The sequence below is a fragment of the Pseudochaenichthys georgianus genome, chromosome 24 (assembly GCF_902827115.2).
Source record: "Pseudochaenichthys georgianus chromosome 24, fPseGeo1.2, whole genome shotgun sequence".
NCBI classification, from domain to species: Eukaryota; Metazoa; Chordata; class Actinopteri; order Perciformes; family Channichthyidae; genus Pseudochaenichthys; species Pseudochaenichthys georgianus.
In genome coordinates this window covers 30,814,313-30,831,812 of record NC_047526.1, presented here as the reverse complement: position 1 = coordinate 30,831,812, position 17,500 = coordinate 30,814,313, and the positions used below count along the sequence as shown (strand labels likewise).

General features: G+C 41.8%; 1 protein-coding gene across 1 annotated transcript in view; it reads right to left on the bottom strand.

Annotated features, from left to right (window-relative positions):
- The window catches only part of tfap2d (transcription factor AP-2 delta (activating enhancer binding protein 2 delta)), a 15,015-nt gene extending 1,437 nt beyond the window's left edge, over window positions 1-13,578 (bottom strand). Inside the window, exons 1-7 of the mRNA XM_034075653.2 lie at window positions 13,486-13,578; window positions 12,858-13,376; window positions 8,941-9,001; window positions 2,822-2,987; window positions 1,025-1,143; window positions 751-892; window positions 1-69 (exon numbers count right to left, since the gene is read on the bottom strand). The exon at window positions 1-69 is cut by the window's left edge and continues 45 nt beyond it. Of these exons, the coding sequence (XP_033931544.1) occupies window positions 1-69; window positions 751-892; window positions 1,025-1,143; window positions 2,822-2,987; window positions 8,941-9,001; window positions 12,858-13,376; window positions 13,486-13,578 (1,169 nt within the window). The remainder of the gene's footprint in view (window positions 70-750; window positions 893-1,024; window positions 1,144-2,821; window positions 2,988-8,940; window positions 9,002-12,857; window positions 13,377-13,485) is intronic.
- Window positions 13,579-17,500: the final 3,922 nt, after the last annotated feature.

Genomic DNA, 17,500 nt, shown 5'->3' with positions numbered 1-17,500 from the left:
GTCGGTCTGGACGAGCCCAGAGGAGAGCGGTCCTGGCTCAATAGGTCCTGGAACTCCTTACAGATTTGCCTGATGGAGGGAAGGAGGGAGGGAAGGAGGGAAGGAAGGAGGGAAGGAAGGAGGGGTTACCATCCGTCCCCAACACAACAACTTGTTCCTGCTTCATTGTGGATCGACACATTGTGTAACTCCTCCCTGAAACACTACAGGCCGGAGCGAGAAAGGCTCCATGCTGATCCAGAAACAAGGGAAACATTTGATCCACAACATGATACAAAACATTCTGCACAAGTTTGATTTCCTGGTCTGTCTTTTTGTATTCTGTTCAGTCTATAAATCCTTGATGGGAGGACTTTAGCTGGCAGAGAGTGGGAGCTGCTTCCCCTCAGCACTTGCAGTAGCCACGGGCAACCGTTCTTGTTAGATTTCCTTAACAAACAAAAGCCTGATGGCAAGATGTTGCTTTACATTGTCTTGGAATGCCCAGTAGACTTTATTACATTTCTTTTGTCTGCCTCTCTTAAAGTCAATGTTCATGTCGGTCGGAGCACTTTCTATCAAAGCTTTCCCTCAACGTAGACGGTTAGGACAACAACTATAGACTTAAGTTAAATCTTCAACTTTTGACTTTTTAAACCCATCGTCATCAGGAGAGTTCAGACTTTTTCTTGACCAAAAGTAACAAAAGCAAACTATGTCAGTGAGTCTTAGCGACGTCATTCACGTTGTCATGAATATGTGTGTTCTTACTTTGTCGCCAGGACCATCTTCTTGCGTGCGCTGGTTTCTTTCGGCTCGCTGTGCTGCCTCGCCAAATGCTCCCCCACCGCCTTGCTGGGAAACTCTGTCTCGCAGGTGTAGCCGAAGTCCCTCGCCAGGTGCAGCGCCTCACCTGAGCACGACACCGGGAGAAACGCTGATCAAACAAGGGCTGAGAGGGTGGAATATGGAAACCTGGAACACATCTGAAGCTGAGAATAAGACATCGACGTTATGGGAAGTATGTTAGGCCGAAATCCCTCACCTTCCACCAGGGATGTGAGCAGTGTGACGTTGGCAGCTTTCCTCCGTCCGGCCGGCAGGTTGAGACCCAGACGGTCTAATTTCTCACGGAGACACCGGCCTCCATTCTTAGACTTCGCTCTGTGGACAAAATGAAAACACATTCTAAACCACCCGATGACTTACACCGGGACCTCAGCATCAGCTTCAACCTTTCAAACGGTGCCATGAGGACAATGCGTAGGCTACATAAGTATTATATAGTGCTGACGTTTTTAGCATGACCTGGTTAATAATAATCTCCATTTTGTTTTTACTGAGGCAACTGTCACTAAGACACAGATACGATCAGCGGGTAATGAAACCGTCGGTCCCCATTATCCTACAGAACAATGTGTGTTTAATTAAGTCTGAGAAGAAGATACATTTGCTTTGATTTGACAAAGCTATGAAATTAAAATCAAAGCTTGTGAAATTAAAACATGTCAACTCGTTATATATGAAATGTGCTTTTTTTACACACGGATACGATGGCATGTCCCCCTGAGTTTCCTGTTTGAGAGTTTGAGTCTCTCCATACCCAATAATAGTCCCTGTCATTTCTTTATCTTTTTTTAAGTGAGGTATTAAATCCATATGTGGCTACTTCCTGTCCGATAACACGCCTCAAAGACCCTTCTGGGAGGTTCTGATTGAAATGACTGAGGTTTTTTCGTTTTTCATCAAGTGTCCAAAGAGAGAAACCTGCACAACTGTAATGTTCTGATGGACACGATGGATCCAGATCAAGCCCTCTCTTTGCACACGTCTGTTCGGGCCTCATCTTGTAGTAAAGCAGCCATACTCTCTCTCCCCCCCCCCCCCTTCCCTTTCTCTCCGCCTCATCAATAATACAGCGCTGGCAACTCTTGCTGTCCTCTGGTTCCTCTGATCCTGGCATGCTTTGGCCCGGTCTCGCCTCCCTCTCTCCCCCCTCTCTCCCTGGGCATGGCGGCGCGTGCAGCCCGGCCCCTCGCTCGCCCACAATAAGTCTTTGTGTGCGCTGCAGTATATCCTCTGTTTCATCTGAGGGCTCCAAAGACTCAGGCAGCGCTTTCCAATGCCCCCCCCCCCCCCACCAGATTTAGAATCCCCCGTTGTGTCACATACTCGTCAGTGACATTTTGTTACAGGACATACAGGGGGACCAAAGAACTATAGTAGTTTCAATGATCTCGTAGAATCCATATGAACAGCCCTGTCATGAATGTGGCTTTTAATTTCTGATTTATTCTTTTAGTGTTGATGTTTATCGGCCATTTCACTTGTACGTGTTCACATGTGTAAAAATAAAATACTATCAAATTGTGGATCAGTGGATTTATTGGGAGCAACTTTATGCCTTAACAACTTGTATGAAATGGTCTGCAATAGGATGCAATAAGTACTTTCTCTTAGAATGACTAAAATAGCTTCAAGTTCAAACATCGGTCCTCTCTGTAATCAATGTCGTTCCTACACAACCCTGTGGCTGAACAGGATGGATGTTCTTGAGGATCTGTGTCTCAAATATTTTTTGCCAAACCATTAATGTTGCGACCAGGGATCAGAGGAGTTCTAGAGAAAGAGTGTGTCTGTGTGTGTGTGTGTGTGTGTGTGTGTGTGTGTGTGTGTGTGTGTGTGTGTGTGTGTGTGTGTGTGTGTGTGTGTGTGTGTGTGTGTGTGTGTGTGTGTGTGTGTGTGTGTGTGTGTGTGTGCGTGTGTGTGTGTGTGTGTGTGTATGTGTGTGTGTGTGTGTGTGTGTGTGTGTGTGTGTGTGTGTGTGTGTGTGTGTACTGACCTGCGCAGTATGCCGCCCAGTAGGGAGGCGTTCAGGCACTCTGGCGGGGACAGTCTCCTCTTCACCTCGGCGATGGTGACTTTGTACTTGGAGGTGGAGCTGAGCAGGGACAGGCGGCCCGGCACCGAGCAGAACAGATCTGTGGGGTTCACCACACACGTTCCCCCTGCACACAAACACAACACACAGCAATGTTAGGCGTGGAGGGAAAGGAATAGTTTAAGAAAGCAGAAATGTAAATGGTTGTCATGACGTTGAGTCACTTGATAAGGTTGTATTGTTGAGTCACACATTTCCTTTTACACAAACGACGTTGTCCCCTTTTCTTGAACTAAGACAAACAGCCCCGTTTATCCCTAACATGTTGTTTTTTAAACTAAAATTGGGTTTTCAACGATCAGGAAGTTTTTCATTTTGTAAAAGCTGACAGGAATCGTTGCCCAAATAACTGGCTGTGTGTTATTTGAACTAACAGCCACTATATTACGTTGTGTTGCCCTGCCGTAGAGTGAACACATGGCTGGCAGACGCATTGCTCTAATGAGGCTGAGTGTCGACAGACACACATGAAGCATTGCCGCTCCACTCAACTGAGGAAACATTAAACAAAGAAAAACTGTGAAGCGATCCAGCAGATGTGAAACCCGTCACTCGCTCCCGGTCGATAAAAGCTTTTTATAAATCATTGGTGAAAGTGTGCGTCGCACCGATCCTGTACTGCAGTTACCGATGATGGGTCAACACGGCATGCACAGGAACGCTAACCCACCTTATGACCACATGGTACTTTTCATTTTTAATAATACTTTGTTTTCACATCAATTAAAACACGAGAAACATAAGTGCTATTTTGAAAAAGTTCCATTGTAGACAAGATGCATTATGCCGATGGCACTATATGGTATTTTCAGTAATATTGATTTTAAAGTCTATTAAAACATCAAGTGCCTCCATGTGTGGCAATACTACTCACACAGCCATCAGCAGCAGGTGTGATACGGTTTACAACATGTAATGAGATATGGATCAGTAGAGTGTGAACATGCAAGGAGGATAATCTCAAGTGCAGATCATTTTAACAATAATAATAGATGTTTACTCCCTGAAAGAACAACAAGAAAATGAGTGCAAAGCCAGAAGCAGTGCACATATGATGGAACCTCATTTGGTTTGAGGGATACTTCGTTCTGTAATCAAGTAATGAGAGGTTGCTGCAAGAGCACTTTCTCTTACTTTGAGCGCAGCTGCTTCCAGGTCTGAGCTGAGCACAGCCCCTCACAATCAATGTAGACCTTGAACAGCCTCCACTCGTAGAAGATACATGTGCATTTTCGTCTAATGCAATAAAGTATGAATGTATCCTCAACCCTGAGGACTTTGGATTCGTACGAACTTTGTATCAGATCTGCCTTACTTGTAAAAAATCAGCTATATATTGGAGGATAATCACAGTTACTGTCTTATAACATTAAAATGATTCATCAAACAAAGATATTTTTATATTAACAGCCTTTCTTTTGTCACAGGCAGTATGTTAATCCACGTTTGTGTTTACACTGCCTCAGAAACCTGCCTCCAAACCCAACACCCAAATTAAGGACGCGGCCTATTTGATCTTTGCACATGAAAACCATGCATCTCCAAAATGTCTCCTTTTCAAGAGCTTAGAAAAACAAGCCTCTTTTGAGCTTTGTAGAAATATATTGCACAGATAATCCAACTGATTTTAAAATGGTCTATGTATTTTAAGAAGCAGGTGAAGTCTTTCAACCCATTTGAAAACCCTGAATCCTGAAGTTTATCTGAAAACTGACCAAATATTTGAAGAATATTTGCTGGACACGTGGCTTGTTCACAGCCTTTAAAGCCAACATATATATTATTCAAATCTGAATGTAACCCAGTTTGATAGTAAAGGCACATTTGATCCATACAGGTCTGTATCTTCAAACACTGGTGGGGAGATCAATGTGTGTTTCTCCTTTTCACTTGTTACATATTACATTTATTACAATATAATATGTATATGTCTGTGTCAGCTCAATATTAGTGTAAGAAAAGCTTGCTGTAATCTTCAATAAAAGCCTCCCTTCAATCACAATCCACCGGCTTGTGTTCTTGAGGCTTCTAAATGAACGATTGGTGTTGTGATGGTGAAGGCTCTCACATGATTAATTACACCTGAATCAGTGTAGCTGCATCCTTCTGGAATAAATCGACTGCTCTGCCTATTATTATTAAACTTTCACTTGCACTAACGTCCCAAGCAGCTGAAACGCAAGGTTTCTGTCTGATGTACTGTAGGCTATATTCTATTATTCATCTGCCTCATTATCAAATCTAACAGCAGGGTGTGTCGCTTTGTTATTAGGTCGTGCTGGATATGATGGAATGAAGAAAGGGAAGCCATTTAGGCTGAAAGAACAACGCTTCAGGCGAAGATTGGCTGCACACCCAATCTTTCCAGGCAATGTGGACAATTTGGCCACCGAGTAAGCCTTGAATATGAGCAAGTGTAACCTATATTCTTTGCTCTGTGAATCTATTATTTATGGTTCAGCAGAAATGCGCTAGTTTCTCTGGCCGCAGGAAGGCAGTCAGACAGGAACATGGCAGCCAGGTTCAGCACCACGGACAGCGACGTCCACCTTGCTGTTAAGCACCTCGTGTGCAGAAGTGGAGGAGTGATGACGTATTTGTGTAGACCCGACACGGAAGTCAGCATTGCAAGGCTTCCCTCAACAAAATACAATAGGATTTCCCCATTGGATTTCGGAATATTGCAGAAAATAGGATATTAGGTATGATCACGGCACCTTTTGTTCAGCAAGATCATCTCCACATGTTCACTCACATGTTATCCTTTTTTAAGCATAGGTCTAAATCCAATCGCTAGAAGTTAAAAGCTAACGTTGGGCTATAAACAACCTGCATTAAGGTCACATGACTTCATGTCACCACCGTTAAGCTAAAGGGCAGCTAATGTTTGACGTGAGGACGTTTGTTAGTTTAGTTACTTGTTAGCTGCCATTTTTATGACGGATAAGCTTGAGAAATTCGTATTTACTGGTCTATTTTATGTCTATTTTAAACTTTTGAATCGAGACCCGGAAGTGGTTAAATGCAAACTAATTTCCGGGTTTTAGGACTCATTCCTGAACCTCTCTGTTGTTGTGTGGCAACTATTGTACTCCAGCACTTTGTGTAAGGGAGTTGTATTTCACTATGGCATGCGTTAGATTGCAGGTCGAGGGGAATCCATTGATACTTTGGTTAACTCATATGTGTGTGCATGTATGTGTGCGAAGTCCGGCTCGTCTGTGTGTGACACAAACCCTGCAGACCTGTCTGTCAGACTCACGCGCCCTGACAGGGGCGCGCGCCTCTGAAAGCCGTGTGTTCACATCATATTAATTCCCCTAAAAATGTTTTGATTCAAAGTAGTTTGTATTTCATGTTGCCAAGGGCAATCGAAAAGAGCTATTGCCGGTATAGTGCAGTCAGTGGAGCGCGCGGGCCCAGAGGCGATAACGGTATTTAAACGGAGAGTAGCCTCGGGCTGCGGCGCGAGCGGCGGGCGGGATCACACGCGGAATCAAGCGCCTTTTACGAGTTTGCCACGAAAATTAAAGAAAAAGAGACACGGGCCAAATGTCATTCTCCTCATATTCTAACAACAATGTTTATAGCTCCAATAAAAAGCCCACCAATCAATGTATTTAACAGAATAGAAGATGCACGTGCACGGGAGGTGGTGACGGTGGCGCGCCTGACAGATCTGCTTGACCTGAGAGAAGTAGTGTAAAGTAAATAGGTAGCCTACATTTACTCAAGTAGCCTACTTAAGTATAATTTTGAGAGAACTGTTCTTTATTTGAGTATTTCAATGTTTTGCTATACTTTTTATGTACCACTAATTCAGAGGTTAACATGTAATATTTAGTTACTTTGCACAACTGGATTAATGATGTGAAATATAATCAACACTTAAATCAGACTTTAGTTCCACCTGGAGTAAATTCACAAGCTAGTACTCAAAGTCATTAAAACTAGCTGCACCTTTAATGATCAATAATTATAATCAAAGGCTGAAATGGGCCAATCTGCATAATGAGCCATTTTACTTTTTGTACTATATTACTGTTATACTTTAAGTAGCATTTTTAATGCAGTACTTTTGCTTGCAACAGAGTATACTTAAATACAAGATCTCCTTCTCCCACCTCTGTTTGAGCATGCTGCTATAAAGCTGAACTGGAAAAGGGGATAGAGGGGGGATGATTAAAAACACAGACGACTCCTCCTAAGTAGGATCCGCGTTTCTTGAGTGATTTTCTTTTGAAAAAGGTTATGTGAATATTCATGCCGCCAAAGCCGCAGTCAGAAAGAACAACATTAATATGATCTCGGCTGAATCCGGGGCCCCGCGCTGCATTAGCATATCAAAGCGTGCGCCCGAGGCGAGAGAAGCTATCGATACGGGAGCGCGAGGTAAAGCAAAGATTATTGGTTGTGATGGTTGCAGCGGCTGAGCTCAGGGCCAAATACGGCGCACCATTAACCGAAAGTGATAGCGAAGGGATTCCCGCGTCAATCCGAGAGAAAAGCCCCAACACCTAGAATGAGCTGATGAAAAATTAAACTCGAAACACAGCCTTCCTCTCTGTGAGGAAAAAAACACACATAGTTTAAAATATCTATGGCTTTGATGGAGCTAAAAGATGGAGTGGTAAACCCAGACTATGAGGAAATAGGCTGGCCTGATGTCTGAGTCCATCCATCTCTTAAAAGGCTTTATTTGACTGTATCTGGTTTAACAGTTAGCCTAAAGAAGAAATAACAATTACAGCATTTAAGATTAACAATGATTAATGTTATCTGGTCTACATTACAACCCACAGATAAATGCACAAGACAAAATAATAATATTTGCCCAGAAGCTAAATGAACATTATGTGCAATCATTTACAAAACACATTATTGACCTATAATTTAATTTGTAGACCCTTTAGTTTGTTTAGTGAAGCCTCATAGCCTTTTAGATATTATGTTCGAGTCATTGTGTTTTTAAAAACGATTAAAAATAGAACTTGTAGCAAACATAACAGGGTTATTACTTGTAATAGTTTCCATGTTTTCCCATTATTGCTATTAGGGGAGAGGTCATGAGCTGCAATGTGTGGGGATCATGGTGAATTTATGATCCACAATAAGCATGCATTACAGAAACAGTGAGTTTTAATAAAAGACCGTCAGTGTGCTCTGTTAATAGCCTACAGGTTTGACTTCAAACAGGAAGTGTCTGTTATCGTGCAGTATAATGTCAAATGCACATCTGGGTGAGAACTATAGGTGTGCATTATAAAATCATCCTATTTTTGTTTTTTGTGCACAATTTAATTTACCTGGAAAAAACGTAATAACATTTAGAGTGAAAGACAGAGCTGGGAAAAGTGCTCAGATCTTTAAGTTAAAGTATAAGTACCAGAGTGTAATATTCTGTTACAATTCAAAGTCCATTCAAAATGTTACTCAAGTAAAAGTACACAAGTATTGGCATTCAAGTATATTAAAAGTACCATTATGCAGAGTGGTCCATTTCAGCCTGTGAATTTACTCCAGGTGTACAGTCTGATTTAAGTGTTGATTATATTTCACATCATTTATCTATATCTGTAAAGTAACTAAAGGTATTAAATAAATGTAGTGGAGTAAAGGTATTATCTCTGAATTGATCACAAAGTACCTCAACATTACCTATAAGTACAGTACTTGAGTAAATAATTTACACCACTGAAGTGTCTGTTAGAATAATGCAAATAATAGTAAGTACACTATCAAATCATATTAAATCATGACTTTGTTAACATTTTAATTTCCTGGATATAAAACTCGATGACGTTTCAAGTGACTGATAACATCCCAGTTGAGTGACAGTCCATTTCATAGTGGAAATGTGAAGCAGCGTGTGCAGTGTGTTGGTGTTTAAATGGAGCCGCTCCTGTAGCATGTTGACAGCAGACAAGAGAGAGGAGCAGTTCCGCCTGTTTGTCTGCCTGCTCGCTGTCGTGTTGTGTTCACGGTCCTCAGGTACAACAATAGAGAGAATAAGCCCTTACCTCTCTGGATGACGCCCCCTCGGCCGTTCAGCACGAGCCCACACTGCGCTTCCACGGAGCCCTGCGGAGACACGCACTCATTAGCACGAGCCCAGGCAGGTGAAATCACTTCACCCAGATGTGTTTCACACCGCTGGAGCACAGGGTACCCAGCTGCTTCAGAAACACCTTGAATTAATGGGGTTTCTTTCGTTTGTCTTGCGAGATGTGATTCTTTCTGATAATCAATTCACCATCAAAATGTTTCTTCGAACAGAAACATAATTCGGGCCTATGAAATAAGGCTATTGATAATTGCAATGACAGAACAAAGAACACTATAATTTAAACATACATTTCTTGACATCAGCAGCTAAATAGGGTTTAATAATTATTCAGTATTATGTGTCCTGTCAGTGGTTCCTTATCATTGGCTTGTCTCCATTTAAACAGTACGTTCATTATGTACCCATCCCATTGTGATAATTTAAGCAGCATCAAGGTATTAGAGTCAGTAATTCAAGAACACATTGTGAATATACAAAACAAGCATTTTTTGTGTAGTACAATACATGATGCGACCCCTTTAGGGCTGCCCGAACCACAGGTTGTGAAACACTAAACCATTTCAGTTAAGTTTGGTTATAAAAGCACATTTTACATTACATCCGCTCAAAAACATTGACCCTTTGAGCAATAGTCAGTGGTGAAAGCCCTTTTGTTAGAAAGTGAACGTCACTTAAGGCTTTGAGTAAAATTGAGGGCACAGTAAGATAAAGGATGCAGCTCACGGCTCACCGAAACGAGCTTAATGTGAAAGGCTTCGGGCTAAAAGCGAGGACAGCACACCTCGTCCAGACTGAGAATGAGCTTTAGAGTTTGGTTTCAGCCACCAACCTGTTGGGGATCACTATATAGCACGCACCAAGACACACACACAACACAATAACACTAACACACAACAAGCTGCAATAGGAAGGGAAATAAATCACATGAAGTCCCTGCATTTCCCTCATATGTAAAGTATTCAATATGAATTGTGCTTGTCAAACATTATTGCTTGTCATTTCTCTTCACTATAACTCCACAACATGTAGGATGTACTCAGTAGTAAACAGGTTTAAAAACGATACACACACACAAGAAGCTGTATTAAGGCTTATAGGAGAAAGGGAAATGTCACATTAAATCACTAAATGTTCCCCATTCATAAACGGAAAGACAATATTCAATATGGCTCTACAAATATACTGTACTGTGTGCTTATTTGACCAGTTAAAATCCATTATCTCTTGTCATTTCGCCTCACTATAACTCCATACAACATGTCTCAACCCTTTATTTATTCCCATTAAGTAGTAAACAGGTTTCCCTGAATGTATGGAAACCTGTTACAGTCGCCATTTTGGTCCAGATCAGACTCGCGTGCTATCAACAATGTCATCAAGAAAGAAGAACACGCGCTTTTTATTCAGAAAACACTTAATCCCTCGTGCGAGCCTCGAGGCCTGGCCCACGCAGAAAGCCTGATTAAAATAAAAGTGAGAAAAGGGAGCTTGTTGTAGTTCTTTCTTAACCAGCTCCTGTTCCCTTTTCTTCTATTCCGAAGCTAAAGTGATTATAAAATCAATATACAAAACGCAGAGGTCTTGCATGAATTAGCTTAGTGACGGGAGAAAGGTGTGGCAGCTGCTTTTGTTCAGCATGAAAATCTCTTTAACGCTCAAACATGCGACCGAGCTGCACGAGACCATGGCCGCATCTGTTCCGTTCAGACATCCGCCTCGCGCGAGCTCAGGTTCACGAACCGGCTCTTTCTTTTTCTCAATAAAAGGGTCAAACCTGGGCTCTTTTCAAGTGCCATGCAGCTTATGAGATAAATATGGTATTTGCTTTAACAATGATCAAGTGAGAGCCTTGAAATTAACATAAAATAACTTATTTTGTATCACTACTACTATTAACTTTAAACGGTTGCCGGATTTAACAAAACATATATTTACAGTAGATAAATTACATTTTTTTTATCGCGGAATTATCATTATTGAATTTCACATATTAAAAGTACATGAGAAATTGTGATAACATATACTAATGATAAATAAAACCATGCAGGCACAATTGTATTTCTTATACCTTGCAATCATATTTAAGAACAGTTCACGTTATTTTTATTTAATCATCAACAGTCTACACTACCACACCCTTTAAATAAAAATAAATAAATACATGAAGCTGAATAATGTTTGGAAAATTACAGAAAAAAACGAATGACATGTTATGTTTTTTTATCACGGAATTTACTTTATTTAATCTAACGTAGAAACCGTATTTAAAAAGTGCATGAGAAATAGTGATTAACAAATAACAAATTGTAATTCTCATAAATTGCTACAATATTGAAGGACATTTCAATTATGTAATCCTTCCACTTCCTTTAAATAAAGTAAACTAAATTAAAGAAAACTGAATAATTGTTAAAATAATAAAAACGTATTTTTATCGCCTTTAAAATATAATTGCTGTTATTATTTATACTATATAAAAATAGTGTAAAAAACGTAGCGTAAATGACGTCTACACATTTCGATAAAAGCGACTCTGTCTCGAGCTGATCTGGAGTTGGTAAACAGTAAACGTGACGGAAATGATGTGTCGCTGTGTTAAAGTGTGTTTAACTAGAGACGTGGTTTAAGCAGCTCAGATGTCGCTGCATAAGCAACAAAGTTGATTGACGTTAAGTCGGTAATTGGATAAACTACGGTGCTTTATGGTGCTGCAGCAGGGCATTGTGCTCTGAACCCCGATCCGTTAATCCGCCCTTTACCGGAGAATAGAGCAACCAGCGGCTTTTCTCTGCCTCAACAGACAGCCGGACACACACACTCACACATAAGCACACACACACTGACACACACAAGAGCCGTGCGATTCATCTCCACCATTTCTTTACATCGAAAAGAATTATGTAAAATATGGGTCCCGTGTGTTTCAGGGCAAAATAAAGGGTGGATTTCACAATGGGATTGTATAGACTGCCAGTCAATTAACCTTTAGAAAACAGGCCGTCCTTTCAGAGGCGCTGCGCCGGGTGCACTTGACATTTACTCAGCCTGTTGTACAGTCACGTTTGGTTTGGCAACAATATCATCTCAAGATCCAACATTATTTACTCCAAAGTAGGACAGAGTGGGTACAACACTGCAGGCTAAGTGTAATGCCGCTTGGTCAGTGTCATAGACAGCAGACAGGAGAAGCAGACAGGCAGACAGACAGACATCTGGCTCTGTCTTTCTGTTCAATATTTGGGAATGGCTGTTTGCTGGGGGGGAAGAGGGGGGTTCAATAGTAGGCCAGTGGGGCAGGGGTACTGGGTCTTGTAAGGGTTTGTATTTTATCATATCTCATGGAGTAGTGTTAAGATACCAGTGAAATGCAATGAGGTGTTGATATGAGCATGGGCGGTTCAACTGTAACACTGAGCTTTGGCCCCCCTGTGGCCCCCCTCAAAAATAATACGATAATGCAATTTGGGAAGTTTTGCAGCTATACTCTAACTTGGGCCAAAGATAACAGGAATGGGGTGTAATTAAATACATTAAACTAAGTTACTGTGAGAACTCCTGTCACTAACAAATATTAAGAAATACAATATTTGTCTGCAACAATAGGCTATGTCTTACCCTAAACTGCATTTAGGTTAATGGTAAAGTAAATCAAGTAACTACAATTGCAACTATGCCCCTGACACCAATAATGGTATTTTATATTTGTTGTGTGCTATGACTTTATGAACTGAGTTTAAATCTTGAACACTGTCTTTGTCTCCCTTGTCCTCTCATTCAATATTTCCCCCCGGCAGTAAAACTTGTCTAGGACCGTCATTGGATGTGAGGCCTGGAGGTGGCGTGTGTGTGTATTATCGGACAGAGTGTTACCTGCAGATCTTCTGACCCGGACGATGAGAGCCCCAGGCCGCCAGCGGGCAGCAGCCTCTGGTCCGCGTGGTGCATACCGACGCCGTAGGCCTGGGAGCCGTGTGACGTCATCAGCGATAGGTCGTGGCGCCGATACGCGTCGAGACAGCCGAGCTCCCGCCGCTGCTGCTCGTCCAGGCACGAGGACTTGAGGGCCGAGCGAGCATTGTGCAGGTTGATGAAGTCCGCGGGCTCTCCGTGGTGGATCTGCTGGTAGTACTGGCCCGAGTGCAGCGAGTTGAGCCCGTAGGCCTCCGGGGCCACGGCCGGGTGGGAGTGCTGGAACTCATAGTGGAAGGACTGGTGGTGCAGGGGCGTGTACTGGTGGTTTGCGGAGAAGTAGGGCGAGGCGAACTCCGTGCCCGCGGGCGCCGGGTAGGTGAGCGGGGAGGAGGAGGAGTAGGCGACCGAGGAGTTGGCCACGGACTCCAGGCACCCGAGCTGCATGAGTCGGTAGCTGTTTGATCCGTCGTGACGTATCTACAAGATAATAAAGAGACGGGGAGATATATGAGCCGCGTGTCATTTAGCATCAGCCGTGGTGTCTCCTCTCTCTGCCTCCCAAAACACACGCAAAAACACAACTCACACACTCAAAGCGTTTTTTTTCCTCCACTTTAAACCACCTGAAGGAGATGTCATTTCCACACGCCCGGGAGGGGAACACGGCAACAGGAGCCATCGGTATTTTTCCCCTCTCCCTTTGGCATGCCTGTCACTCTCCTTGCAGCGTTTTAAAAGGCGTGCTGTTATATATTATTATTATTACCGAGCTGCTGGCAAATGTACTGTCCCTGCTCTCTCGCTCATTGTGGATGGGAGGTAAGCAGAGAGAGACACAGCGGAGTGAACCGCCCTAAAATGTTCTAATCACACTGTTATCTGCTTCCACACACATAATAAAAAGCCCCGTTTTTACCGGTTGCTGCACTGAGATGAACGACTAATTTCTCCCATGCATTTAATTATTTTATCCAGTAATTCAAGTAAGCGAGGATATCCTAATGCGTGCGTAATTCTAAACCAAACAATATTTATTCTTCCACACACCTGCTATAATTTCAGTTATAAGTAATTAAATTATAAGCCTACCTCTGCGTCGTGGACAAGTCCGGGGAAGGTCGCTGACATTGTGTTTTTTCTCCAAAGTAACCCCTTTTTTTTTTCTCCGCTCTCTGGTCCGGTCGAATGGTAATAATAAAAAACGCGTTAAAATCCTCAAGAAGCAAGAGAAATGGAAAAGTCCCCCTCGCCTGCTCTCGGTATCGGCAGAAAGCAGGAGCGTCTCCCCTCTGCACGGACGGGGCTGGCTCACGGATTTTGTACTTGCTGGGTATTTCTCGGCTGATGTCGTAGGTCCCTTGGTAATATAGAAGTTTTGAAAATTAAGCATCAGCACTGAGGAATGGGAGGACAATAGACGGAGCGGAGCATCCCAGGAGACACGGAATAAATATTGTATCTTCGCTTTAATAAGGAACCGAGTGTTTCTTTCAACATTTTCTAAACGCTTTTTGTGGACATTTTCCCTTTTTGACCCATTTGTATTTTTCCACAAGACTCGCTTTCGACGTGTTATTCTTCTTTCTTTTTTTATTCATATCGGCTATGTTGATTTTACAAAAAATGTTTACGGATTTTCAACGGAAATGTAAGTTTGCTTTGAAATATTATAGCGTTATTTTGACAAATAACAACAGGATAAAACGGCATTTTCGTTTGTTTTCAGAACAATCTTGAGATGGATTTATTTATCTTCGATGGGGCATTTTCTTTAGAAATTGTGTGTTTTCGATGCTTTCTGCATGCCTTAGATTCATTTGAATTTTTACTGTTTTATGGCATTTTTTATTCTATGGTTTTATTCCATAATGAAATATTTACAAATGTATGCTTCACATTTCCAGTACGGATTTATTCGATGTTACCACAACGGATCTATTAATAAGATAGCATCCTATATTGAGTTTATTAATCAAAATGGCTTCAGTTAAAAACCTTTATATACAGTGTATTATGACTTAAATGTATTTTATGTGCAAATGTAGTAAAATATTAATCAACGCTGCTTTTTTTTCGTTTTAGTTATTTTTTACTCTTGCTTTGAATATATATAGACTATTTTTTTTATTTTTTTTCATGGGGGGAGGGGGTTACTATGAGTGTTGCCTTTGTGAAAAGAGACCTTTTTATTTATTTTCAAATCAGCATGTTACGTGTATGTGTGACTGAAAGAAACGTGCGAAATGGAAACATGGACGAGTGTTGTTTATTATAATTATTAATATTATCAATATCATTATTGTTATATTTCCCAGCTTAACGGAGCCATTGTTGTATAGGACAATAATAGAGGATTTAATGTGTGTTAATATTTATTCGAAATAACATTTAAATAACACACTTCTTTACCTTAAATTATTTTCTGACGTTTTTAAGGACAATAGCAAAGCATCAAACTGTAACAGGTGCACAGAAACCACATGCACCGCGAGTATATAGCCTAAATCATCAGAATGAATACACAGCCGATTGCTGCCTTGCCCTTAGGCCACCCGGGAAGCAACAGAGATACAAAACGTAAAAAGCAGGAGAAGCCCAAAGCTTGTGGCCACAGCCTGAAGAGAAGCAAAGGGAAATAAAGGAGAGAGGGGGGGGGGGGGCTGAAGGAGGAGAGAGAGGAGAGTCTGACAGATTTCCTGCCATTCAAAACAAACCAGAGAGAGAGAGAGATAAGCCCTAATCAGTCTTGTTTTGGATGTGTTTTTCCTGCTCAGCTGTAACTGTAACCAAAGCGACTCCTTGATATTATTAAAGTGCAGGCTGCAGACGCCGGGACGCCGGATTGCACTTTAATTAACTATTTCCCCTCCCATCTGTTACCGCATCTCTCTGGCCTAATCGCTTACAATAATAATATTAATAATCACAACAACAACAAATATACGCTATAATAATAATGAGTAGAGATAGTATAGATGTTTTTTTTTTTTAAAGAGAATTGAATAGAAAATATATGTTTTTACTCGTTTTATTATTGATTTTTCCTATGGTGCCATATCTCCAACTGTAATCACGTTGGTCACAGAGCTAATACACCCCCCCTCCCCCCAAAAAACCAAGCTTAAATATTCCACAAGATCTCCTTGTTTCTTCTTTATCAAGACTGTTTAGCCTTTAGTGAAGCAGTCATATCTGAAAAAAAGTCCACAACAAACACAAACGGTGCCTTAATAGCCTCCTTTAAAAAGTTCTCAAGGCCTTTTATATTTTAATTAACCGGTACCGATTGTTTTGCCTCGGGGCTCGACGTGAAACCTCTGCACGACGAGACCGGTGAAGGCCGGTTGTCGCGCGCCAGGTATTAAAAAACGAAAGAGAGAGAATGAGGGTGGAGGGAGGGGGGAGAAAGGGAGGAGGGAAGGATGAATGGGAAGGCCACCGGGCAAAAAGAGATGGAGAGAGCAAGAAAGAGCTTTGGAGTCAATTAAAGCACCTTAAGTGTTTCTTAATGTGAACAGGGTTTTGTGTTTTTTGTCTTATTCTGGACTCACATTTCTTGTCTTGGGGAGGAACTTAATCGAAGAGGACATCAGGAGGGGGTTCCATGGAAATCTGATATATTGTGTGGAATAGCTTAACGTGTTCCTCTCCTCATCATAGATTGGATCAACAGACTGAACCTGAGAATTTATTCTGCAGGTTTCAGAGAAAAGATCAAGCATGCATTAAAATGTGAACCTTGCATCAAAATGTATTTTTTTAAATATTAAAAAAGTTTTTCAGTGGCTTTACCCCAAACTGTGCACACTCCATTGCCTGGTGTCCTAACAGATCACTGCGCGCATGAGCCCCATTTAGTTATTTATGTCAGGAGGTTTTGGTGGTGTTGCCCGAGACAAATACATATATGTTTGCAGGCCACCGTCGCTCGCCACTAACCAGAGGCACCAGTTGCACGGTAGACGGTCCTAATAGGGCTTAATGCCGACGAGTGGCCCCGCGTTTACCGAGGGCTTGGAGCGGAGCACCAGATGCGCACTGATCTCCGGACAGGAGCCAGTCCATCTGCCGCCTGACGAGGCAGGGAAAAGGCCCGAAACCCCGCACAGTTCAGCCCAGAGGCGAGAATTTAGATCAGCCCCAAGGTTTCTGGATGGACCGCTGCTCCTGCAGAGACACGGGGGCCATGGCGGTGCCACATTTCTAGAGAGAGTTAGTTATATAAAGCAGCATGGAGAGGCAGAAGATTAGGATCTGAGCTCATGTGGGCATGTGCCATTTGATAGGCTATCTGGTGCATTAAATGTACTTGTATTATTGTAATTTAAGAGAAAGAAATGTGAGAATTAAAGACAACAGTTCCCTTTAAATATAGAAATGTGGTGACACCTCTACCACTATATTTCTAGACGAATCTTTGTCTAAAAACGAATTATACTCAGTTGTTGTCACTTTTGATTATAATACCAAACAAAAGGACTTGCAGCTCAAGGTTTATTCTTTAAAAAATCCACCAGTTACACTTCATACAAGAAGTTCATTATGTAGAAACCAAAACACACATTTCCCATGTGTTTCTAAGCGGGTTGTCACCCTATCTG